Raw genomic sequence first — 27,850 nt, forward strand, 5'->3', positions numbered from 1 at the left:
TGACAACTCATGGGGCCCCCGGCAATAGGGGATCATGGGGCCCCTGTGTCCTTGCCCACACTCAAAATAGCCTATAAAAGGTACCAAGGGCATTTCATGGGGCCCCCTACTGATACCGGGCCCTCGGGCAGTGCCCAAGTGCCTGAATGGTCAGTCCGCCCCTGATCCTAACTGATAGTGTGTTACACCCTGACCTTCTATTACTCTGCTGCTGCTTCCTCCTTTGACATTTATTAACAATTCTTGACTGTTGAAATGATAGCCGGGAATTGCTGTGTAAATACAGCAGCCTAGAAACTGTTGTCAAAAAGCAAACTTCTGACACACTGTTTTCAAACAATATTTATATAGAGAGAGATAAAAAGCTAAATTTTTAGTTTGATATCAATTTTGTTTCATTTATCTGCAGATCAAAGGTATGATGTTAGATCTGAAATGATGTCCATTAAAGTAACCTAACAAGTAAAAAATTTTTTTTTTATACAATGTGTTCCTAATTAGTCCATATTGACCTTTATTTTTATTTTAACATATTCAGCTCTAATTAACTCCTTCTTCCCTTTTTTCCAGTAGTTATTTTTCTGGAGATTATTTTTTGTTTATTTCTATTTTTTTAACCACTAATGTTCCTTTTTTAGGGTTACTGTACATTAAGAAAGCACTAAATAAAAAAAAATAAAAAAATCTTTTTTAAAAATTTCATCTGTAAAGACCATTACAATGCATTGCACCAGAATAACAATTTTAAAAGGACAAATGGTAGCAGAAAAGTTATACTTTTTATTTTCAATACCAATCATTTTTCTTTAAAATAACACTGATCAAATGAGAAAAAATTGTGATTTTATTTGTTGTCTTGTTACAATTTTGTCTATAGATTGTATTAAAAATAATGTAATGTCTGCAACACAACATCACCAAAAGAAAGCCTTGTTTGTGCCAAAAAATTCATATGTATTAGTTTGTTATTGCCATAAACAGGCTCATAGCAGACACTGTATATAAAAATTGCTCTGGTCCATAGAGGACCTGTAGGTGTAAAAGGGGAAGTGTTTAAAATATACTATTGATCCCTTTAGGGCCAGTTCACACCATAGAAATGCAGTCTGGATGCGTCTCTGCATGAGTGTTTTTGATGTATTTGACACGTACCTTTGCATTTTTGAAGAGTTCCAGATATTTTTTTCCTCGTTATTTTGGGTCATTTGGGGTCCAGTACATTTTTGATGCGTTCCAGTGCATTCTGGTGCATTTTGTATGCGTTTTACCGCATTGCAGTACAGTTCTGTGCAGGAAAAATGCAGCATGTTTTACTTTTTTTCCTGGAACTGGAATGAACTGGAACTGCAAGCACGGGTGTGAACCATGCCATTGACAACCATGTAACCTACTTTCTGTGCATTTTGGATGCAGAAAAGAAAACCGCACTGGAACGCATGTAGTGTGAATCAGCATTTAAAGGATAAGTTCTCGTTTCTGAGCATGTCACACATTGCACCCATATTTCAGGTGTGTCGTGTAACATGCTCCAGACCTGCCCACTGCATCCCCATCCCCTCCCTTCCTGTGACAGCAGGTAGGGGATCTTCTCTCCACACCCGCTGTCACATTTTTAAAATAGCATGGCTGTGTGGGGCTGTGAATGAGAGCACTACCAGTACCGCCAGTCCCTGCAAAAATATGTTTATTTATTAATTTTTCCCCAAAGGTGAACTTAGCCTTTACGTGAGAAATGATTGTTAGTGCAGCCTTTTTCAACCAAGTTTTTTCAGGGATGCCTTGGCAAAATGAGTAAAAATTGCACAAAAATGCAAACTAGCAGTTTACTCAAGCCTGCATTTTAGCCTTAGGTTTTCATTGTGCACCATTACAAGCTTCTAGTCACTGACTTCCTAACAAGCAATGAAGCCATCAGTTAATATGGAGGATGTTGGTCACCTGCATGGCATCATTGTTTGACCCTCCCTGCCCCTCTCTGTCAGTAATGGAGTCAAATTCGCTGAGTGATAGAGAGAAACTGAGGGAGAAGAGAAACATTGGAATACTATTCAGCGTCAGTGTGAAAAAGTGTATTTGCTTTGGAAGAATAAATCCTCTCTAACATTGGGTGTCCTACTTGTGTGGGTGTTGCAGCATTTTTGAAAACTATTATTTTTTTTACATTTTAGAATGGGGTGCCTTGGGACTGTCCATAATTTTAATGGGTGCCTCAAGATTGTTCATTACTTTACAGGGTGCCTTGACTGAAAAAAAGGTTGCGAAACACTGTGTTAGTATGTGAATTTATAAGATTTAAAAAGCATACAGTGCTATTAAGTATAAGGAGGTGTATGGAGGATGGTGAGTGCACATAGGATAGTGAGTGCAAGTTGGTTTTATTTGTAATTCCTGCTGTAATAATAGTATTTCTGGAGTAGCAGGCAAAGTCTTGGGCAGTGAAGTCTTTTGAGGGTATCAGACCTAAAGTCTAATACAGGCTCCACCTACAGGATGTATTTTTGTGGATTTATTTCAGTAACTAACAGGACAGAGGGACTAGGGTGCAGGATACTTCCAACCGCAAACGAGTACAGGAGGGCAGTGTCTCAATCTCATATCCTCTAACTCAGTGTTTCTCAACTCCAGTCCTCATGGACCCCCAACAGGTCATGTTTTCAGGATTTCCATTATTTTGCACAGGTGATTTGATCAGTTTCCCTGCCTTAGTAATTACCACAGCTGTTTCATCTGAGGGAAATCCTGAAAACATGACCTGTTGGGGGTCCATGAGGATTGGAGTTGAGAAACACTGCTCTAACTGCAGACTTTACTGGAGGTAGATGAAATAGCCAACTGATTTGAGACTTTGTATAAAAAGTCTTACTCCTTGCACCAACTTCTGGTATAAATCCCCAAAGCACATGCACAACTGGAGTCCTAGATCAGGGTCCTATTCACAATGTCTAAGGACAGCTATTGTCATCCAGCTTCCATGCGACACACTTTAGTGAAAGAAAAGGAACTTCTCCAGTTCAGCTTCCACAGGTAATGCCCTCCAGCAAATGTCTCTCAGTCCATGTTCTCCAAGGCCCACAGCCAAGCATATGCTGAGGGCTAACAACAGCACTTCAATACACAGGCTGCCTCCTAAGGGCTGCAGCCCCCATAAGAATCTCTCTGCTGAACAGGCTTCCCAAACATCTCCCCTCATCCCATCCATCAACCAAGCGCCCCCTCCCAGGGACCAGCCAAGGTCAGATAAACACTCTTAACCCAGTGGCTACTGCTCCCACGCTACCTCTGGAAGCCTCCTGCAGATGCAGACAGGAGCAATCAACCAACAAGCCTAGGAAAATCTGACCAGACCAGAAAATAAGTTGCTGCTCCGAGGAACACAGTAGAGCAAAAAACTAAATTTAGCCTAACTAGGGCAGTATGCTACATAGAAAAAGATATTAAAATTTACCCCAATTGGGGGGGGGGGCACAAAACAGTTTTACAGAAGTATGGAAGTCAGAAAAATATGTGGTTTAGGAAGTGTTAGATGAGTTGTAGATGACTTCATGGCTGGTGTATTTGAAAAATGCAACTCTGTAAGCATTGTATATGCAAGTACTGGGGGACAGTAAGATATCACCTCCACCTCCCTGACTGCTGGCATGTAGCTAAGGTGCAATCCAATGGAGGACAATGAGGCAGGAGAAGCAGTGTCAGTGATGCTAAAGCGGAACTAAACCCTCCCTTCAATTTCAGCCAAGGAAGCTGCCATCTTAGCCTGTGTTTGATCTGTAACTTCCATGGTATTGCACATGTGATCAGCTATAAGACCAGCCCTTTTGATGGTTTGACAGTATGGTTGAGAGCACAAGAAAATATAACAATTACATTCCCGGCATGTGCTGGGAATGTAACTGTTTTTTGAAACTGTTAAATCGGTGGGTTTAGTTTCGCTTTACAGTGGAACTTTAGTCAGAAAACTAGGTCTTGATAGATCCCTTCAGGCTGGACCCTTTTGTGGGGGTAGCTATATAAAACATTAAAATAAGTGCCTATACTCTTCAATCTCTCACCCTGCTCTGCACATGCTCAGTTACTCTCTATTTTTAGGCACTGTGCCGAAAATGTAGAGGTAGATTTGCTGAAAACCTAAAGATTTACAGCTGTTCAGGGGCTCTGGGATTCAGCAAAATGGCATCCTCCAGAAAGAAGAAACAGGAGCAATACTGGAGTCAATTTAGACCACTTGCTAATTTTGGTAGCATACTTATTAGTGTGGGATGTATGTTCCTTGCTAAAGAACATTATTTTTTTTTATCAAGTTGTTATGGGTAAAGTTCCACTTTAAGCCATTTAACGTATGTCCATTGATTTGGAATTATATAAATCAGCAGATTAACCAGGTGTTGTTCCATGTGGGATCTATGATATCCAACATACATATCATCAAAACGTATTAAATAATTCCATGTTACCAGTTACCGCAAAAACCCTTTAAATAAATGCATACTGTAATTTTCTTCATGCTTTTGTTTTAAATGTGACTGATAATGTAAAAGTATTCTCTTACGTTTTCCATTGTTGATGTTTTGGTCATATCCCATGGGACTGAAATACTCGAAGATGAAGACAGTCACAGCAACAACAGACAAACACATGACAAACATCATCATCCAGACGGCAGGACTGTATGGCTCTAGGGAAAAATAAAAGGTTTTGTTATATGGATCTCACCACTATATATTGACAATATATTGGCACCAATTCACAAAAAGAACATTGGGGAACTTGAGAAAGTACAGAGAAGGGCAACCAAACTGATACGAGGCATGGAGGAGCTCAGCTATGAGGAAAGATTAGAGGAACTGAATTTATTCTCTCTTGAGAAGAAGAGATTAAGGGGGGATATAAGCAGCATGTATAATACATCAGTAGTTCATATAGTGAACTCGGTGAACCCCGAGGTCATCACAGAGGACAAGATTCACTCTTGACGTCTGGAGGAAAATAAATTTAATCTCCAAACACAGAAAGGTTTCTTCACAGTAAGAGCTGTGAAAATGTGGAATAGACTCCCTCAAGAGTTCTGGCGAGCTCAGTGGATTGCTTTAACAAAGGCCTGGATTCTTTCTTAGATACACAAAATATAACTGGATACTAACATTTATAGATAAAGTTGATCCAGGGAATATCCGATTGCCTCTCGGGGGATCAGGAAGGAATTGTAGGAACAAATTGGATCATGCTTTGCTGTTTTTTTTGCCTTACTCTGGATCAACTGTGGGTGTAGGATTATAACTTTTTTTTTATGGTTGAACTGGATGGACTTTTGTCTTTTTTTCAGCCAGACTAACTATGTAACTATGTAATATAAAACCTATAATCATTGTGAAAGACAAACAAATATTTACAGGCTATCCATATATTTGTTTGCTTGCTCAGAGTTCAACTTTAATTGTTTAAAGGCTCTAGCTTGATATTAGGTTAACTGGTCCTGGTGAAATCTCAGAAAATGATGCAAGTAGGACAAGCAATGTCAACAAAGGTGGAATAAGAAGAGTTAATAAGTGTAAGTTATTACAGAAACAGCATAAGTTCCTGAAGAATTTTGGATATGCCAAGCCAAGATCATGCACCTACAGTCATGTGAAAAAATAAGTATACCCAAAGCAACTTTTAACATATTTGAACAGCAAACATTGATCTTCATTCTAACAGTGCCAGCAGATAAAGATGATATACTTATACATACTTGTACAAATGACACATAGGGGTCTATTTATAAAAAATCACTTTGCAAATGTCTCAACATTCATACAAGCATAATGAATAATAATGTTTGTATTATGTTTGTAATCATTTCTTTGTTGCTGTTTGCTGAAGGACGTGTAACATTCCCTTACAATCCTATATGAACATTCAACCTTGAGAGTTAACATTCACCAATAAAAAAAATAGTCTAACACTATAGGCTAAGAGCATTTGACCAATAGGAAAATGCAAGGTGGTATCAAAAAGTTTCGAGACTAGTTCTGTAAAACACCAACAGATGGCAGCACAAGGCTATACACAGTCACAGGGAGCACTAACCTTCATATGTCAGTGTGCCAAAAGACATCGTCCTGTGTACATCAGAAGCTGTGCAACTGGTGCTATTCTGACTATGTGCATTACCATGTCTGCTATTTCATCATGGACAGCAAGTTAGAATAAAGAGCAAATGTGAAATTCTGCGTGAAACTTGGCGAAAGTGAGAGCTTTGGTTGTACATTGCTTTGGTGATGTATAGATGACATGTCATGCACATGTATTTAGGTTGAGATTTTTAAGATCCTGCAGGGATCATCGGCTTGCTTTAAAACTTACCTTTTCGTGGAGCTCGTGGAGAGATCAGTTAACCCCACATAGGGTGCAAGCCGACAATCCCCACAGGATGGATCGAATCTGCAGATTAGGGAGCATAATGGATCGGACTCCAATCCATTATGCTCAATCTGCAGTTTAGGTCCATCCTGCAGGGATCGTCGGCTTGCTTTAAAACTTACCTTTTTGTGGAGCGGGTCCGGTGTCACCCTGTGCGATAGGTGTCACCTGTTACGGCGCGCACCCCCCGCACTTGCCTGGGGATGCCACTGTCTAGCTGAGAAATGTTATAACGAGGAGCAGATTCCCTGTCTTTTCTGCCAATGTCCAGTCACCTAAGGATGGCAGCATAACCTATCTTAATGAATCTGAAGATACCCTGTGTCCTGTGATGTGCTACGAGAAAATTATTATATTGGTATACCAAAAATCCCATTATTCCTTCCTCAATATACTGAAAACACAAAAACAGTATGAAGCTATATTTAAATAGTTTAATTTTTAACAACATCAGCAATTTCAGAAATCAGAAATGTCAACCAGAGGCAGGGAATCATGAACCATTCAAAGAAAACAGACAATGGGAAAAACCATCCCACTTGAATGCATACCTCCAAAGAAAGGCTAAAGAATAATATTTTGTAGGGAAGACACAAGTGTTAAATTTTGGTTATCTCACCCAAGAAGGCTGAGGGAGACACGGTTCCATTGCTTCGGGATACCAGGACACTGATTCCAGTCTCTACAAAGGGAACTGAAAAATCCACAATCTCTGAACGCTCCTCATTTATAGTGAGTGATCCAATAGCTAGGTGAGCACGCTGGTAATATACCTGCAGAATTGTGTAAAGAGAGGGAAGGAAAACAAATGTAATATGGCAAGCAGGGAGAAGAAGATCTTGAGACAGCAGAAAAGTTAGGATTTCGGATGCATTCATTAACTGAAGAATTTGTTTCGGATGCATTTGCTAATGGACCCTATTCATTTTCGGAATTTGTTTTGTATCTTTGGTATGCAGTTCATGTCATTTAGAATAGCCTGGTCGCTAAGGAGCAGGCCGCTGCAGCATCCTTAATAACCATGACTCCTCTGCTGTCAGCGTGATTCCCCGCTATCATCAGAATTTAAACGAAAGAAGTGCTGGTTAAAAACAATTTGAAAAAAGAAAAGCATACATAGGTCCCCCCTCAATTCATATCAGGTCCTTCAGGATTTTGAGGGGAACACCATGCCAAAGTAAAAAAAAATGGCATGGGTCCACAAAAAATCCATACTAGACTCTTAGACTTGGTATGAATTTTAAGGGGCGCCACACCAAATTTTTTAATAAATGGCGTGGGGTCCCTCCCCAAAATTCATACCAGGATCTTATCCGAGCATACAGCTTGACAGGCCAGGAAAGGGGGGGATGAGCGAGCATGCCCCACCCTCCTGAACCATACCAGTTCACATGCCATCAACATGTGGGGGTGCTTTGCAAAGTAGAACCAACATCATTCACGAAAAACGTATGAAAACACCCCCAGAAATATTGCTTAATACAAGCAGTCCCGTGTCCCGCCACTCACCTAATGACAGATAAAAAAGGGGAGGGGGGGTTCCTAAGGACCTGGTATACATTGGGGGGACCATCATGCTGTTTTTTTTTTAACCAGCACTTGTTTAGTTTACATTCTGCTAGCAGTGGGGAATCCCACTGATAGCAGATGAGTCATGGTTGTTAAGGATGTGATGGCCACCTGCTCCTTAACAACTGGCCTTTCTCAATGAATCCAAAAATTTTGTTAGAACTTTTTAGGATTTGTTCAGATTTGTCACTATGTCCATTTGGAAATTCGGATACATCCAAATCTCCAAAAATGTAATTTTAGTTCGAAGAATGAATTTAAATTGCACATGTCTAGTCCCAGCAGACTGCAGGACCATTCACAAAGCACAGTATGATGCATACATGCACAGTGAGCTGGCTGTAAAGCCACAAAGAGTCAAAGATGGCTTTCCACAGTAAAGTTGGCAGCACCAGTTACCCAAAGACTGGCAAAGAACTGGCCCAGGTGAAGACAGCGCTGGAACCTGAACTGGTAAGTGTCTTTTTATTAAAGGTCAGCAGCTACAGTATTTATAGCTGCTGACTTTTAATTTTTTTTTTAACAGACTGAAGATCCTATTTAATGTGAAAGAATTTAACTAGATAGTATTCTGTTTTAGTACACAAACTGCTTATACCCCAGCTCCAGGAACAAGGAAAAAAATACCCTCCCCCCACACTGCAAGGGTTACATGCTCATTAAATATAGGGGTAGAGTAATAAGCTGTAATACTTACTTTACTCCTTGCTCCAGCAGGCTTACTCCATCAGTGTGACTGTTTCAGTCTGTGGTCGCATGCTTATCTCCCCATATACAATGCAGGACTAACAGCACTGCATTGTGTGTGATGACCCTGAGGGGCCGCCTACAGCCTGGAGTGTCAGGAAGAGGAGAAGAATGCTGAAGCCTCCCAGAGTTTGGAATACAGTAAAGTAACACAGCATCTCTCTCTACCTCCAAGGTTAACATTTTCCATCATGGAGTTGGGCTATAAAGCCCAAGTTTCTTTTTTCTTTAAAACACGTTTGACTGAAGTTAGGCATGAACTCTGTGGTCACCCCTCTCCCCTGTGAGGGGAGAACCATGGAGTTCATGTCCGAGCTCTTAAAGAGGATACGCACCATTTCTCCAAAAAGTCCCATATACTACTGCTAACTAAACCCAGTTTTTTTTTTTATCTGGAAAGGCATTGGAAGTGGAATCTGGAGTGATCCCCAGCAGGGGAAGGTGCACTTTGACCTGAACACATGTAGGTGCAAAGATGGAGGTGAGCGTATTGAAGTGGTGTTAGGAACCATTGAGCACTGATCAATCAATTGGAGTACTGAAAACTACACAATCACATGGGTTATTTGTTTGGAGTATTTTAGAGACTATTATTGCTAAAAAACACACAAGAGATTTTTGGTAGTGTATATGTTTATTTTATGACATTGCATATTTGAATTTTGTATTTGACTATTGAGTAGGTGCAGCATTTATCAATTGTCACTTGTTTTTATTTTTGTGGGAACACAATCACATGTTTGAAGCCACTTATTTGTTTAGTGAAAGCACATTATTTTGTATTTATATCAACATTTTATAAAAGGTAACGCAGGATTGTTTTTTCTTTTTATTATTGAGAGCAAGTTCTTACCTCTCCAATCATGCCATTCCATACCCCTCGTACAAGCTTCCCATGCTTGCCATTGGTCACCAGATAAAGATCATATGAGAACTTAACAGTTCTAGCCAACTTCTTCAAGATGTCAATACAGAATCCTTTACAACACAACTTGGAATAGGGTTCACCCGAACTACTAAGAATTAAAGTAAAAAAAAAAGTGATGTGCCAGTTAAAAAGGAGTAAACCAAATATATTTACCAGATTTCAAGCACTAAATTAGCATTTTAATTAGCTTGCCCCTACCCACAAATTTTTTTTTAAATAAACCTTTCATCTTTGCTTTGTATTGTGAGCTTCCAGTTTATCTCAATTTACCTCAAAGTCAGGTTGCTCTGCTTGCGACACGGCACGGTGTTCCGCACACAGTCTCCCGTTATTGGGTCTGTGCTCTCAACAATAACAAACGGCCTCTCTTCTAAGGTGGCTACAGTTAGATGACGAGTATCAGTCACAAGCTGTTGACCAGTACCATAACGTGGCCACACAGGGTACTTCATTCGAATTATACCATGATCCCACCTGCCAACCTAGAGAAGAGGAAAGTTTCCTTGGCTGAGGAAGTTTTTCACAGCTGAAAAGAAGAAGATAGAGTATATCTTACCTCCTCCCATACTCGTTGAGGAGTCAATGTAATAACTAACATGGAAGGATCTCGTAGAAATCCTTGAGTAGTGAAGGACAGGTCTCTCTCCTGCCAAACTATATTGAGCATATGCCTAAAAGATGGACACAGAAAACGAATAATGAGAACTTTAAAGAGATAAGATAATAGGACTTTAAATAGAAAAGAATGTAAATGAACTATAAGTGAATAAAACATGCTGAATGCAACCAGAATATAACATCTAGTGCAAAGAGTTACAATGGATACAAGTTTAAACTCAGACAGGGAATTAAGAAAAAAAAACAACTCCATCCAAAATAAAAAAATACGTTTTGACTTTAGGTACACCTTAAACTGTATGTCCTTCCAAAACATTTTAGCTTTTGGTAAAGTAGGAAAAGGCTTATAACCCTGTTGGGTTATACTACTATCCATTAGCAAGATTTCCCCTTATTTTCTCTTCCCTGTCAAACGTTTCACCAGTCAAGTTAGGGAAAATCTACAACAGGAACACAGACAGCAATAAAAACTAATGCTGGCCATACACTAGACAAAACAATCATGTGCAAATCTGTTATTTGGACAATTTGTTAATTTTTTCATCCAGTTAATGGGCACAAATTGAAAATTGGTAGTGATGTTTTTAAGCAAAAAAAATCGAAGGAAAAGTTTGGATAAATTAAAAGGTTAATGTGTTTAATGCCTGCTTAAAGCCGGTTAAAGGGTAACGCCCGTTAAAAATTGAACTGTTGGTACTGCGCATATGTGACCCAGAAACAAAAAACAGATGAAAAACCAGTTTATTTACATGATGATTATGTGATAATGATTTATCTTTGAAATTTGATCATTACATGATGGCAATATCCTTTGCTCTCACGAACATGTGTTCATTTCTCGAAAACCCGTTTGAACGATTTTTCAACTAGTGTATGGCTAGCATAACAGATGTTCCAAACTTCCCCTATTTAACTAAAGCATATATTTCTGTATCACTTGCTGTTGGAGGTCAACTCTTACTTCCTGTCTGATGACACCATTGTTAGCAGAACAAGAAGTGAGGGAAAATCTCCAGTTTTGAAGTCCCAGTTAACAGTAAAACTCAATAGGTTCTAACCCTTTCACAATATTAAAGACTAAAGAAAAATGATTTGGTTGGACATACACTTTGCCAACTTTGGCAATATATTAAAACAAACATAAGTTAAGTATGAAGAATATGGCATAAAATACATGAATGTATGTATGCTAATCATTAGAGCTGCAGAAGCATAAAACATAGTGAATGGACAGGGGCCAAAAGAACTTTCCATAGCAATTTGATAGTACTTTGCCAGGATAATTTCCCCTACATAGTTGTCTGTCAGATTCAACATTGAAGTTGATGCAAGGAACAGGACTTCCATTGATAATGTCTAGTAGAGCTAAGTAGCACATTTAAGCAGACTGATAGAATTATTTTAACTTAACACAGCCATAAGATATGGGATGGACTTGATACCACCTCTAGAACATTTCTTTGACTAGTGTTTTCCAATTACACATGCACATCCAGGTTACTCTAAAGTGTGTGTTTATGTGAACAGAGAAGATAAAGCAGAAGGAAGCAAACATGACCAATCACTATGGTTGAAAGTTTGCTGCAGATGGCCTTTGACATGGATGATTGGGACATTCAACTCATGTCTATTATGATGAACTTTACCTGACTGGTCAGATAAGTATAATTTTTTATTACATTTTTAAACTGTGTTAAGGTATTCAGTGGAAAAATGAAATAATTGCTGTTATGTTTACTATCTTTATAGTATTGTAATGTTATCTTTATACCGATTCGGCTTAGTTTGCAATTCCACTATATTAATAGGAGATGGTCTGTGAGTATCAAAAAAAAAGGGAATGAGGACCAGTTAAGTGTAGCAGATAACTTTAAAGGTTAACTCCACTTTATATAGCTAATATAGCATATACAATGACACAAGTTGGTCATGCTACAATGCTACCTGAAGGTGTTCTGTACACTCCCCCCCCCCAGCAACATCATTTCCTGGTTGTGTGATTGGCTCACAGTTTTTCCCAGAGGTCTGCACTAAGATGCAAGTCAGATATCAGGCATCCCCTGCAACAAAAATTAAATTTTTGATGAAATACTTCCAATAGGAAATCATGTTTAAAGGGATGCAGACCCTGCAATTTTCCTCATTAGAGCCCTGCAGGTGCAGCAGCTGACTTATGAAACCAATCGTATTAGATTCACTTTCCACATGGACATCTCTTTCGTCAGAATAGCAAAAGGTAGGAATCTGCAACAAAGTTTGTTTAAATCCTTGAAATGTACATAGAGCACACAGAGAGGAAGGTTTTTTCTCAACAGAAGTGGAGTTACTCTTTAATGCTCATAAAATCAATGCACTGACAGAAGTGACGTTAAGAAAGGCATGTAACACTATGTGTAGCCGCCATCACAAGTCACGGTCGCCAGGTGGAGAAACTGCTGTGGTTCTGCTGATAGGCTGCGCCGGAGGCTCCCAGGGCTTCCTGATCAGCATGGAATGCAGAAATGAGCGGATGTGAAGTGACGACCAGATGTAATGGACAGACATTGCAGCGCGTTGCTGAGCTCCTTAGGCCATTACTGCGCCATGTTGAATGAGGTTTATATGGGCAAAGAAGGCAGTGGTCAGTGGACAGTAAACCCAGCCACCACAATAATACAGGAATCATATAAAGAAAACATAGTGGCATAGTACTGTTCATAAAAATGATAATTCAATATGCTTTTTATATGACCATTACTATGCTACTATGTTTTGTATATGCTTCCTTTGCCCATATGTACCTCATTCAACATGGTGCTGTTATGGCCTGAGGAAGGAGTGCATGCTCCGCTATGTATCACCACATCTGTATAATACATCCAGCTGTGATGTCACATCCGCCCGCCTCTGCATTTTATGCTGATCAGGAAGCCCTGGCAGCCTCCCCCACAGCCCATCAGCGGGACCACAGTAGTTTCTCCACCTGGCGAACGGAGACTTGTGATGCTGGCTACACATTAAAATTGTTTTATCTGCTACACTTAGCTGGCGCTTGTCCCCTTTTCCTTTTGTGCTCATCTTCCACTGTCGCTTTATGCTCTAAGGACTAGGCAACAGCTGAGTGAACTTATCTGAGTGACCTGTGTGGTCTAAGTGACTTTGCATGATTGCTCCTATCAAGACTTTTACATCCAGTGGACATGCATTCCTGTCCCCATGCCCCCACCCCCCGTTGCACTAAATATTCCCCCTTTTTCTTTGAGTATCGAGTCTCTTAATATCATAAAATAATTTACAACACAGTCGTGATTGTACTATAAAGAGATAATGTACTAAAAAACGATGACGTGTTTAAAGTGCTGAACACAATTTCCCGACACATACCTATACAAGGTGTCATTTCCTTGGATTTGCATTGGGGCCAAGCAGGTTCCTCCAGGAGTTGGCAATTCACCATGCCTCTGAAGATAGTTTTTAGCTGCTGCAGCAATTACTGCTATGCCATCCTGTACCTTCTGCCGTAAACTCCTTCTCCAGCCATCAGTCACAACGCTTACCAATCCAACAGGGAAAAAATGAGCAGGCTGCTCTGGAGAACCAATTGTGAAGCTTGGTACAATCCAAATATGGGCAGGTCCAAGAAGTCCAGCTTCACCAGCAACAAAAAATAACTCCTCAGCCTCCTCTCTAGAGCAGAACAGTAGAAACACTGGAGCAGATACTTGTTTAAGCACATGCTGGGTCCCGTGTGGACCAGTGCCTGGTTCTAATATCAACTCATCCTGGGGGCCCCAACCTGGCTGAATAGCCTCACACAGGGCTCTCACTGTTTTCAGGAAAAGCTGGTGTCCTGGGTAATGACTGGTCACCACAGAGAATGGACCCAGGTCATATTCTTCAAGCACCTTGAATATAACTGTAAGCTGTTGCTCCACCGAGGCTGCCATCTGCAGGAAGGAAGAACTGGGCTCCTGAAAAAGTAATGAGATGTTTTTGCAACTTCTGAGTGAATACCAAAATAAGTAAAAACAATGAATATCATAAACTATACTGTATTTAAACTAAACTCCAAGATTCCTTTAATTTTCTGTAGTTATGAACAGAATAGGGAACAGATAAATGCTCCGTCAGGTTTTTTTCCCCTATGGAAAGATTTCACCTCATTTCCTGTAGGGATAGGAAGCAATAGGAAACCCCTTTAAATATATTTAAGTGTTTCAGAAGGACTGGGGCTTTTAATATACTGTCGGATTTTTCATGCGATTATTGTCAGTGGCTATAGCCAAGCCAATAACAATAATCACTGTGTTCCCCCGGCTCCCCCCCCCCTGGAACTTAGTATAATCTCCAAACACAGAAAGGTTTCTTCACAGTGAAAGCTGTGAAAATGTGGAATAGACTCCCTCAAGAGTTGGTTCTGGCCAGCTCAGTGGATTGCTTTAAAAAATGCCTGGATTCTTTCTTAGATACACAGAATATAACTGGATACTAACATTTATAGGTAAAGTTGATCCAGGGAATATCCGATTGCCTCTCGAGAGATCAGGAAGGAATTTTTTTCCCTGGTGGAGCAAATTGGATCATGCTTTGCTGGGGTTTTTTTTGCCTTCCTCTGGATCAACTGTGGGTATATGATTATAACCTTTTTTTTTTTTAATGGTTGAACTGGATGGACTTTTGTCTTTTTTCAGCCTGACTAACTATGTAACTCCCCCTGCCAGGAGAACCCAATAGCTCTGCGATAGTGTTTCCCCCATCAAGCACCCATTCCTTGAAATAAAACAAAAAATAAAGCTGACCATACAGTACACCAGCAGAATTTGGTTTGAAATGTTCTGTTTTAGGAATGTTTGTTCGGTTTTCTAATCATTTGTGGGGTGAGATTGACTGCAGCCATGAGAAAACTCACAGTAGCAGGTTTTTTCTTGAACAAATGGAGTTCTTTTTTGTGTGTTTTGTGTAAGCAGCCATTTCTCATAGCTAGTGGAGCACGATATGTATCCATAATCACAATGGTGGAGGTTCTCATATGAATAATTGATGGTTGCTGGAAAATTACACACACATTATATGGACAGGGACTGTTCTGTGGTTTATATTCAACATCACAATTATTTTTATTGTATTAGGTCACTCTATTGATGGTCTGTAGAGAATTGATGTTTTAAACCTCCATATCACTCTACTCCTCCTCACACCCCATTAAGAATTTTTACTTTTTTTGTCACTACACTGAGACATTGCATTGTAAAGTGGCATTGTTGATTGCACTGCAGCATTACTTTTTAGTTTTGAAGGACACCTTTAAGCCTTTGCAACACAGTTATTAAGCCTGTTTGAACAGACTCATTGTGATTGAACAGGCATTTATCATCCATAAAAAATGAGTGTCCTTTTTTGGACACCCACACTGAAAATAGCATATAGGTTTGCATGACTGCAAGAAAGCCTGTTTGGACAGACTGAAATTTCTGAGAAATTGAGCAGGCATTTATTATCTGATTATCTGTCTTTTTTTGGACAGAAATGATGGTAGTACCATAAACGTGTGGACCACAGCTGAAAAGCCTGTTTGGATAGACCACAGTGTCTGAGAGCGTAAGCAGGCATTTGACATCTATTAAAAAAATGTGACTTTTTTTGGACACCAGTGATTGATATAGAATACTGGCTAGCACCACAGCTGGAAAGCATTTTTGAACACTTTGTTTTATTTGTGAGATATTGAGCAGGCATTTAGCACCATTAAACAAACAATAAATTTCAAATGGGATGTTACCCATTTTTATGAATAGTTAATTTTTTCTTGCTGACACTTCAGATTGTGCAAATTTTGTTAATTGTAATCTTTGATTATGTGAATGAATTTAGCTAATATGTGAATTTATGAATGTGGATTTGGATTTATGATTAGAGTTTATTGTATCCAATATTAACATCTATTCACATTCATATTCATACTGCTGGTTGATTTTATATCACCTCCACTCTCTGATTTATGTATTTCTGTTTTCTTTATATTTGGTTTATTTTGTATTTTTTTCCATTTTGCAATGTTTATCTTGCATTGTATAAGCATTTTTGCTAGAGCATATACACAGATTGGTTACATCTGGACATGCTTGATTACTTGAGTACTTAAATGGTAGCATTGCTGTGTATAATGTGTTGTGATTAAGCGCCTGTTGGCATGAACCGCATCAACATTTGCTCTTTACCTTGTGCTTTGTTTGGACTTTTTTGGTTTTTGAAAATATACTTTAAAGACCATATTACTATCAGTGTGCTGTCATTCAATTTTCATGTTTGATGCCTTGCGATATGAGCCGGCCCAGCACCTAATCCACTTGGGGCTAAATAACAAGAGCGGACCAACCTGGAACGGTGTATAGTGTTTAAAAATTAGTTTGCTTTTTTGCACACTGAAGATGGAAAAGCTTACAGCTTAGCAACCACACTTACAAATCAATGTGAACAGTTCTTAAGTCTGGAGGGATACAACAGTTTACAAAAGGAAATTGTATATCAGTGTCCTTGTTTTGGACACTCAAGATGGAAAGAATGCATCTGAAATACATCTTGAAACACAACTTTGAGTCCTTCATTGTCAAAGCTGCAATTTATGAGGGAGAGAATAATCAGATTGCAATTTTACAAAAAAAAAGGGTCTCCTTTTTCATAGAGTGAGAAAGGACATATTTTACAGATATGCTGCATACCCTTTTAACCTTTTTAGAATGTCCATTGTGTGAGAACAAGCAGATTGCACCATACAAGTAAATTATCATTTGTTTTATGCAGCAGATAAAATATTAAAGTACTTGTCAGCACAGCTTTCATACCGTTTTTGGAGAGGCCACTATCTCTGAGGGAGCGAGCATGCAGATTTTACTTGAAATAATTAAATTAGACTGTATATTAGCTGATATATTATATAAATATTGTACAGATTTCAGAGACTCTCATCCTTATTAATGAGACAGAATCCTATTTTTGACACATAGTCTAGAAATCATGCCAATTTTCTGCAGAGAACATAAATAGTGCTCATCAGAAGTAATTCAAGAGGGAAAGAGTAGGCAGGCTCCATCTGTAAATCCAAAAACTACACTCAATTATCTAATCATATATTTTAAAGCATATTTTCTATACCAGAATTTCAGAGGTGACTAGTGAGATCTGTAATTTACTGTAATTCACAAAAAGAACATTGGGGAACTGGAGAAAGTACAGAGAAGGGCAACCAAACTGATAAGAGGCATGGGGGAGATCAGCTATGAGGAAAGATTAGAGGAACTGAATTATTCTCTCTTGAGAAGAGGAGATTAAGGGGGGATATGATCAACATGTATAATTACATCAGTAGTTCATATATTGAACTCGGGGTAGAGTTATTCACCTTGAGGTCATCACAGAGGACAAAGGGGCACTCTTTACGTCTGGAGGAAAAGAAATTTAATCTCCATGGAATGGTTTCTTCACAGTGAGATCTGTGAAAATGTGGAATAGACTCCCTCAAGAGTTGGTTCTGGCCAGCTGGGTGATGGATGTGGAGGGGATGCAGATGGGGGGCAATTACTGAAATCCATCCCGTTTAGCTCTCTCTGCAGCAGATGAAAGCAGAAGGGAGAGGAGAAGAAGCCAGCTTTCAGCTGCTGCAGAGAGAGCCATACAGGGGATCGGTTCCAGTGATTGCTCCCCTGCTCTGCCGATCGCCCTCCCAGCCCACATCTGATTCACTCAGCTGCCTGAGCCCCCCTGCTGGCCAGGGCCCCGTACAGGAGGATTGGTGGTACCTCCTTTTCCACGGCCCTGCTTGTGACTGCAATAATAACACCCAGCATTGCTGCCAGTTACTGGAATAATAACCCCAACCACTGGTGCCAGTGACTGCAAAAATAACACTCCGCATTGGTGCCATTGACCGTAATAATAACTCCCATTGTTGTTATCAGTGTCCACAATAATAACCCACCAGCATTGGTGCCACTGACTGCAGTAATAACCCTGACCACTGGTGCCAGTGACTGTAAAAATAACTCAGCATTAGTGTCATTGACCACAATAATAACTCTCAGCATTGTTATTAGTGACTGCAGTAATAACTCCCAGCACTTGTGCCATTCACCACATTAATTCAATTCAGAACCAGTGCCAGTGACTGCAATAACAACCCTAGCAAGCAGTAGTGCCAGTTACTGCAATAAAAACCCCAATCATTAGTGCCATTGACCACAATAATAACCCTTGCATTGGTGTCAACAATAATAAACCCGAGCACTGGTGCCAGTGACTACATAGATAACCCCTGCAAAGTTATCAGTGACCATAATAATAACCCCCATCACTTGTGCCAGTGGCAGCATCAATTACCTTCAGCACTGGTGCCAGTGACTGCAAAAATAACTCCCAGCACTGGTGTCAATGACTGCAATAATAACCCTTTTATTGGTGCCAGTAACCACAATAATACCTCTGAGAACTTGTTCCCACAATAAAAATCCCCAGCATTGTTGTCAGTGGCCACAATAATATCAGCTAACACTGTTGCCAGTTACTGCAACTGCAATAATAACCCACAGCATTGGTGCCAGTGACAGCAATAATACCCCTGCATTGGTATCGGTGACAATAATAATAATAACCCTGCATAGCTATCAGAGACCATAATAATAACCCCAGCACTTGTGTCAGTGACCACAATACATTGGTGCTAGTGACTTCAATAACTCCCCCCCATGGTATCAGTGACCACAATATTAACTCTGAGTACTTGTTTCAGTGACCACAAAATAAAAAAAAACAGCATTGGTGTCAGTGGCCACAATAATAACTGCCAGCATTGGTGCCAGTGAATACAATAATAACCCCCCAGCATTGGTGCCAATGACTGCAATATTGCCCCCAGCATTAGTATCAGTGACCACAATAATAACCCCCTGCACCGGTACCAGCAGCTCCAATAATAACTTCCAGCATTGGTGTGAGTGGCCATATTATTAGCTTTCAGCATTGTTAGTGGTCACAATAATGACTACCAGCACTTGTGCACGTGACCACAATAATAACCCTCTGGACTTGTGCCAATGACTGCAATAAGTACCTTCAGCACTGTTGCCAGTTACTTCAAAAATAACCCCCAGCAATGGTACCAATGAGCATAATAAAAACCCCTGCATTGGTTCCAGTGACTGCAATAACAACAACTATATTGTTATCCATGACCACAATAATAACCCCCAGCACTCGTGCCAGTGACTGCAGTAATAACCCATAGCACTGGTGCCAGTTACTGCAATAAACCCTCCCCCCAGCATTGGTGCCAATGACCACAATAAAAAAAACCCTGCATTGATGTCAGTTACCACAATAATAACCCCAGCATTGGTATTAGTGGCCACAATAATAACCACCAGCATTGGTGCCAGTAATAGCAATAATATCCCTCACTACTGGTGCCAGAGACCACATTAAAATTCCCTGCCAATGTTTCCAGTGACTGCAATAATTTACCAATACTAGGGATTATTATTGCAGTCACTGTCACCCAACTGCTCCCAAACATTGTCTCTGCATTTGTAAACAAAGAGCTCTGAGGCTGTGATCAGGGCAAAAAACTAAAAAAGAAAAAGAAACGAAGTCTGGGGCTTATAAATATAAAAAATGTCGTCAAAGTCTCTTCAAAGTCGCTTCAAAGTGTACTCAAGTCGCCTGGCAAAGTTGCACTGTAAGTCACACGACTTTCAGGTCACAGTAGTGTGAACCAAGACTAAAACAGTTCTCCAGTTTCCTGTAAAAAAAACCAAAATTCAGCAGCTACACAAACTGTAGTTGCCGGCTTTTAAAAAACAGCCACTTACCTTTCTCATGATCCAGCAGGGTGCTCACCTGGTTTTACCTGCCATCTTCTGTCCCTGGCGCCAGCATCTTAACTGTGGGCATCTGGCTGTGACAGCTTGCAGCTTCACAGCTGGATGCCCATTGTGCATGCGAGAGCAGTGCTGCACATTTTGAATGGTCCCACAGTCTTTAGAGACCTGTCACGTGTCCCAGAAGACCGTGGGAGGGAGGGGGGAAGAGAACTTCCGCTTTCGATCGCCCAGGCAGTCGGAGCAGAGGTGGGAGTGACTACCTGTCAAAATCAGGTACCCGCTCCCCCCACTCCCCAAAGGTGCCAATTCTTCATGGGGTGCAGAGGACGAGTCCTTAGCTTACCCCTTTGTATGGAACTCCGCTTTAATCTGGAGGCTGTGAGCAACTTCTAATTAGTGATAAGTTGACTACAGGCTGAGCTACTCTACCTCCTCTGTCAGGTTTTGGAACCCCAAAGCTGTGAACAGAAAAGAAAAGAGAGAGGGGTGCCAAGCTGACCAGAGTGTCGTAAGCGATTGTTCATTATGATTAAGGCCTATATACAGTAGGAGGTTGAAATGTGTAATATATACAGATATTGATTCCCTTTTATTCAATGAATGAAGTAAAGTTATTAATCTTTTATTCATGAGATGTCTTGGTGCCAGATTTTTCACTTTCACATGTAGTAGTAGAACGTAGAAAATATTGGGCTAATTTGGGTACAGTGTTGCATGACAGAGCAAGTAGCACAAAAATACCCTAGTCTCGAAGGGGGTTAATTATGGCAATTCAAAACACAAAGAAATGTATCCTGCAGTATATAGTGAATAAGTGGGGTTATGGGCCCTTTCACACCAATGCTTGCATTTTTGGTGATTTAACATAGGTTGATTTTCCCACTTATTTTAATGGGACCTCAATGTACACTATATTGCCAAAAGTATTGGGACAGCTGCCTTTAATGGCATCCCAGTCTTAGTCCATAGGGTTCAATATTCAGTTGGCCCACCCTTTTCAGCTATAACAGCTCTAGGAAGGCTGTCCACAAGGTTTAGGAGTGTGTCTATGGGAATGTTTGACCATTCTTCCAGAAGCGCATTTGTGAGGTCAGGCACTGATGTCGGACAAGAAGGCCTGGCTCGCAGTCTCCACTCCCAAAGGTGTCCTATCTGATTGAGGTCAGAACTCTGTGCAGGCCAGTCAAGTTTCTCCACCCCTCGCTCCATGTCTTTATGGACCTTTGCACTTCCTTTATGTTGGAACAGGAAGGGGCCATATCCAAATTGTTCGCATAAAGTTGGGAGCATGAAATTGTCCAAAATGTCTTTGTATACTGATGCCTTAGGAGTTCCCTTCACTGGAACTAGGGGGCCAAGCCCAACCCCTGATGAACAACCCCACACCATAATCCCCCCTCCACCAAACTTTACACTTGGCAGAAAAAGCAGTAAGGCAAGTACTGTTCTCCTGGCAATTGCCAAACCCAGACACATCCATTCGATTGCCAGACAGTGTGATTTGTCACTCCAGAGAACACGTCTCCACTGTTCTAGAGTTCAGTGCCGGAAGTGCTTTACAGCACTGCATCTGATGCTTTGCATTGCGCTTGGTGATGTAAAGCTTGGATACAGCTGCTCGGCCATAGAAACCCATTCCATGAAGATCTCTACACACTGTTGTTGTGTTAATCTGAAGTTTGGAGGTCTTTAGCTATTGACTGTGCAGACAGTTGGCGACTTCTCCGCACTGTGCACTTCAGCATGTGCTGACCCCGCTCTGTCATTTTACGTGGCCTACCACTTCGTGGCTGAGTTTCTGTTACTTCCAGTTGCTTCCACTTAGTTATAATACCACTAACAGTTGACTGTGGAATATTTAGTAACAAGGAAATGTCACGGATGGACTTATTGCACAGGTAGGGCAACCTATCACAGTACCACGCTTGAATTCACTGAGCTGCTGAGAGCGATACATTCTTTCACAAATGTTTGTAGAAGCAGCCTGCATGCCTAGGTGCTTGATTTTATACACCTGTGGCTATAAAGGGGGGGATTGTAACACCCGAATCCAATGATTTGGAGGGATGTCCCAATACTTTTGGCAATATAGTGTATGTTCAGATAATACATGTGTTGTTCAACACATGTGCTGTCTGTCATGCTAATCCTCTGGTTTTGATACTTCGAATCATTGACTCACAATAAGCATGAAAACAAGGACCTCTTGTGGCATGCACACTGTGCCACATAAAATGTTGGGTGTGGCCAAACTGTACTAACAGTGGGAGCACGATTAAATAAAACAAAAACCTACCTGTATCTGTCAATTATGATTACATTGCTCTGCCACAAGCAAGAATCCCACAGACACATAAACCTCAGCACAATCCTTTTTTAAAAATTAAAATAGAACTATAGGCAAAACTTTTTTTTTCTGTTTTGGATAGAGCCAGGAAGGGTTATAACCCGTCAGATTTTTTCTTTTGCCATCTGTGTCCCCTTGTGGAGATTTCCCTTCACTTCCCATCCCATATCCAAACAGGAAGTAAGAGGAAATCCCTTCAAATTAAGGGAATTCTTTGGGGACCCCTAGGTCTAGTGTCAAAATTGTAAGATTTCCCCTCTGTTACTTTTCTCGGGACAACCCAAAATTTGGGATTTCCTTTTACTTTCACAGGGGTGTGGAATTTTTGAAAAAACTACATGTCCAGGGAATAAATCGGTGTTGCAATCTACTTGCCCCTCATTAAAATCTACTTGTTCTGATTGAAAAGAATACATTTGAACCAAAACCATATTTAAATCGGAGGTGCTTTTAGGAATGTCTGGGGCTTTTAAAATCAAAAGGGGCTTTAAGGCGACTTAAACGTGTAATAATTTTAACATTGCGCTGTTTATCTCCTTCTCCCTTCCCTGCCTGTCTCCACCACCGCACTAGTACTAGCATTGAGGGGAGATACCTTGTAGTGTAATGAGCACCGATTGGGTGCTCGTTAGAAAAGGGGCATGTCCGGCTTATCCTTTATCGCTTTTGTTTGCCAGAGCCGTTTTTGTGTTTTTTGCACACGTTTAAAAAATAATTTTAGGCCTGAAGATTACATAAAACCCCCAAACATTCTATATTTTCTGAAAGCAGAGACCCTAGAGAATAAAATAGTGGTAGTTACAAATTTTTATGTCACATGATATTACAAAATGTCAGTAAAAAAATACAAGTACGTTCATTTTAGGACACGAAAAAAGCAATAAATGACCCTATTTCTTTGTAAAATATAAAAAACGAGGTTGCATCGAGTAAATAGATATCCAACATGTCAAACCTTAAATTTGCATGCAACTGTGAAATGGCGAAGAACTTCAGTACCCCGTATTTTCTATAGGCAACAATTTTTAAGCCCCTTATAGGTCATCAGTATAGTGTACGGAGGAGGTCTTGTGCTAGAATTATTGCTCTCATTCTGGAGTGGGCGGAGATATGTAACGTGTATCGCAATCGACGGTTTCATGCGTAGGCACCCCAGCATGTGCTTTTACATTTGCACATGGGTATATGTGGGGGACCTTAATTTTTTTTGGGGGGAGGGGATGTTATGTGCTTTTGTGTAACTTTGATGTTTTACAGTAAAAAAAAAAAGAAACAAAACTTTACTTAATTTTTTTTTTCATCACATGGGGTCAAAGTCCCTTATGTGATGATTTTTGGTGACAGGTTCTCTTTATTGAGACATACAGGGCCTAAAACACCCTGGATGCCTCCCCTGAATGTAATGCAGTACACATCACACTGCATTACATTCTTTCCTGGCCTTGATGGCCGGGAAATCTTTGAACAGGGACCCGGAAGTGACATCATAACAACAGGACAAGAAGGGGAGGGGAGTGGATGTGTCTGTCTCCTCCCTCCCCTCTAGCCGATGGCGGTGAGCCAGTCCCAGGCCCTCAGATGGGCAAGTGGAGCATGAGAGACAGTGGGCGGTTCACACGTAGGGGGGAGCGGAGGCTGGCACTGTGTGAAAGCAATCGGTGGCAGCGCTGCCGCCTGAATGCTACTACCTGACAGGTCAGCCCTGCTGCTTGCCCGCAGCAGGGCTGAAGAATAAAATAAACTACCTGCCCGGCACCCTGAACATGTCCCGGGCATTGGATGATACAAGTTCAACATCCCTGCTTTCACTTTCAATGATAATGGTAAACAGGACAAATAGAGAGGGGGAATCTCCCTAACTGGGGCACAAACAGCAATAAAAACTGACAGGGGTTCTAATCTTTCTCCACTCTATTTAAAATGTTAAAGTTTTGCCTTTAGGTATACTTTACACCAGGCTTTCTCAACCTTTTCAACACAGAGGAACCCTTGAAATAACTTTCAGGTCTCAGGGAACCCCTGCTAAAAATTACTATATGTACAACTCATGATGCATTAATGTAATGGTCGATGGGAGGAATGCTCCTTACACTTGTGGTCATTGGGAAGGTTTACTCACTTACAGATAGTTAAAAAGATCAATGGTGTCAGTGGGAACTTATCTAAGAGGCAAAAATTGGTTATTGCTCAAGGAACCCCTTGTAACCTTTGGAGCAACCTTAGGGTTCCATGGAACCCTGGTTGAGAAACCTTGCTTTACGCTCTTTCATTACATATGACTTTGTGCACACTGAAAATAAACACTGCAGGTCATCATCACAGCAAGAGAAAGGCAGCAAATGTTTCACATCCTTACCTCCAGCAACAATATCTGCAAAAACTGAGAGGGGAGGGCTGGGAAGACCACATACAATTGGAACATTACCAGGGGCGGACTGACAACTCATGGGGCCCCCGGGCAATAGGGGATCATGGGGCCCCTGTGTCCTTGCCCAAACTCAAAAAAAGCCTATGAAAAAGGTACCAGGGGCATCTCATGGGGCCCCCTACTGACCCCGGGCCCTCGGGCAGTGCCCGAGTTTCCAAATGGTCAGTCCGCCCCTGAACATGACATCATAAATAACCCTGCAAACAGCTGGGAACAGACACTCCTTCCCTCTCTCCTACTGCTCCTGACCAATCACAGAAATGCTGCTAAGATGGCTTACCCTGCAGCTGCCTGGGCCCAGGACACCTTTATTAAAACTGGAAAGAAATCTGGGACACATTCATTTAATCAGGGCCATATTTTTCCTGGGGATGTCTGATCACCCTACTATACACACCTTGTCCGAACTCCCTTGCCATTTCTGCCTCTATTGGAGCCGGCGCCGAAATCTGCAGTGTAGTCAACCCAAGAGAGCAGTGATGTCACATCCCCTATCATGCAAAAGTGCAGGGGCCTAATGATTAACTTCTAGGCCAGAGCACTGTCATAGTAAAGTAGGTTATATTATTTATTACAGGTACTTATATAGCGCCATCAATTTACACAGCGCTTTACATATACAGTTGTGTCCAAAATTATTCAACCCCCAATGCTGTAAAGGGGTTTAGGGACTATAGTGTACATTTGGAATTGTATTCAGAATCAAATCCTACAAGGACGTTGTAACTACCCAAATGCAACTAAAATGACATCAATTGTTTATGTAATACAGTAGTAAATGGTTCTTATGTGGTTTCTTCATTGCCACAATTATTCAACCCCTTAAAGACTACCACTCTGAAGAACAGAGGTTCATACAGGTGCTTTCCATCAGGTATTGAAAACACCTGTGGATGTCACCGAGCAGCAATCAAGCATAATAAGCACCAATTAGGCAGCTTTAAAATGACTGTGATACTCAGCTCCTTCTAGACATTTACTGGTGTGGTTACAAACATGGTGAAGGCAAGAGAATGGTCCAGGAAGACAAGAGAAGAGGTGATTTCTCTTCACAGGAAGGGCAATGGCTATAAGAAGATTGCAAAGATGTTAAACATACCAAGAGACACCTTAGGAAGCATCATTCGCAAATTCAAGGCAAAGGGCACTGTTGAAACGCTACCTGGTCGTGGCAGAAAGAAGATGCTGACTTCGACTGCTGTGCGCTACCTGAAGCGTAGAGTGGAGAGAAGTCCCCGTGTGACTGCTGAGGAACTGAGAAAAGATTTGTCAGATGTGGGTACAGAAGTTTCAGCCCAGACAATAAGACGCACACTGCGTAATGAAGGCCTCCGTGCCAGAACTCCCAGGCGTACCCCCTTGCTGTCTCCAAAGAATAAGAAGAGTCGACTGCAGTATGCCAAAAGCCATGTGGACAAACCACAAAAGTTGTGGGATAGTGTTCTGTGGACTGATGAAACAAAATTAGAACTGTTTGGGCCCATGGATCAACGCTATGTTTGGAGGAGGAAGAACAAGGCCTATGATGAAAAGAACACCTTGCCTACTGTGAAGCATGGTGGAGGGTCAATCATGCTTTGGGGCTGTTTTGCTTCTGCAGGTACAGGGAAGCTTCAGCGTGTGCAAGGTACCATGAATTCTCTTCAGTACCAGGAGATATTGGATGGAAACGTGATGCAGTCCGTCACACACCTGAGGCTTGGGAGACGTTGGACCTTTCAACAGGACAATGATCCCAAGCATACCTCCAAGTCCACTAGAGCATGGTTGCAGAGGAAAGGCTGGAACATTTTGGAGTGGCCATCGCAGTCACCAGACTTAAATCCGATTGAGAACCTCTGGTGGGACTTAAAGAAAGCAGTTGCAGTGCGCAAGCCTAAGAATGTGACTGAACTGGAGGCCTTTGCCCATGAAGAATGGGCGAAGATACCCGTAGATCGCTGCAAGACACTTGTGTCAAGCTATGCTTCACGTTTAAAAGCTGTTATAACTGTAAAAGGATGCTGTACTAAGTACTAAGATTGAATGTCACTTGGGGGTTGAATAAAACTGATAATGCTGTGAGCACAGAAAAGACATTTGTGGTTATTTCATTATAACTGTTATGTTATATTTGTCTGACCTACAAGTGCCTCTTTAATGTAAATGTAAGCAAGATGACTGAATGATCAAAAGCAATGTCAAACTGGCCAAAACACTCAATTTCAGTGGGGGTTGAATAATTTTGGACACAACTGTATATTGTACATTCACATCAGTCCCTAACCCTCAAGGGCCGTACAATCTAAGGCCCCTAACTTACATACATACATACATATACTAGGGCCAATTTAGACAGGAGCCAATTAACCTACCAGCATGTCTTTGGAGTGTGAGAGGAAACCCACACAGGCACAGGGAGAACATGGAAACTCCAGGCAGGTGGTGCCATGGTTGGGATTCGAACCAATGACGTTAGTAATGCCAGGCGGAAGTGCTAGCCATTTGGCCACTGTGCTGCCCATTTGCTTTCCAATAGCAAGTGGAGAAGGAGGCAGGGAGCCTTGACAAAAATATTGTCACCGTGTCATGGATGGGCAAGGGGGCAGTGTCTCTTTGATGATCAGTAAACAAAAAAAAAGTCTTTATCTCAAATTATTTATAAACAGGGGATAATATCTCAACAAGGAAGTAAAAAACTGGAAGATGCACCCTGGTATGCACACTAAGGCTACTTTCACACGGAAGAGTTTTTAAAGCGTTTTTCAAGAAAAATGCTTCTCTGTGTATGTGAATGTACATCTGTGTATGTTTTCACACTGAGGCCTTGCGCTTGCAGTGCGGTGTAAAAATGCCTGCTTGCAGCATCTTTGGGGCATGTTTGGTAAATTAAAAAAAAAAGCCCCAAAAAAACGCCTCTTCCCATTGAAATCAATGGAAAACGCCTGAAAAGAGCCTCAAAAACATCCCTGAGAAGCGTTTTT

General features: G+C 41.0%; 1 protein-coding gene across 1 annotated transcript in view; it reads right to left on the reverse strand.

Annotated features, from left to right (window-relative positions):
- GRIN2C (glutamate ionotropic receptor NMDA type subunit 2C) overlaps positions 1-27,850 on the reverse strand; it is a 191,503-nt gene that overhangs the window by 130,660 nt on the left and 32,993 nt on the right. Inside the window, exons 3-8 of the mRNA XM_089654919.1 lie at positions 13,625-14,211; positions 10,200-10,314; positions 9,914-10,125; positions 9,569-9,731; positions 7,019-7,172; positions 4,547-4,672 (exon numbers count right to left, since the gene is read on the reverse strand). Coding sequence (XP_089511045.1) covers positions 4,547-4,672; positions 7,019-7,172; positions 9,569-9,731; positions 9,914-10,125; positions 10,200-10,314; positions 13,625-14,211 — 1,357 coding nt within the window. The remainder of the gene's footprint in view (positions 1-4,546; positions 4,673-7,018; positions 7,173-9,568; positions 9,732-9,913; positions 10,126-10,199; positions 10,315-13,624; positions 14,212-27,850) is intronic.

The sequence above is a fragment of the Staurois parvus genome, unplaced genomic scaffold, assembly GCF_062004578.1.
Source record: "Staurois parvus isolate SC_StPar_1 unplaced genomic scaffold, SC_StPar_1.0 ptg000813l, whole genome shotgun sequence".
In the NCBI taxonomy this organism is placed as follows: domain Eukaryota; kingdom Metazoa; phylum Chordata; class Amphibia; order Anura; family Ranidae; genus Staurois; species Staurois parvus.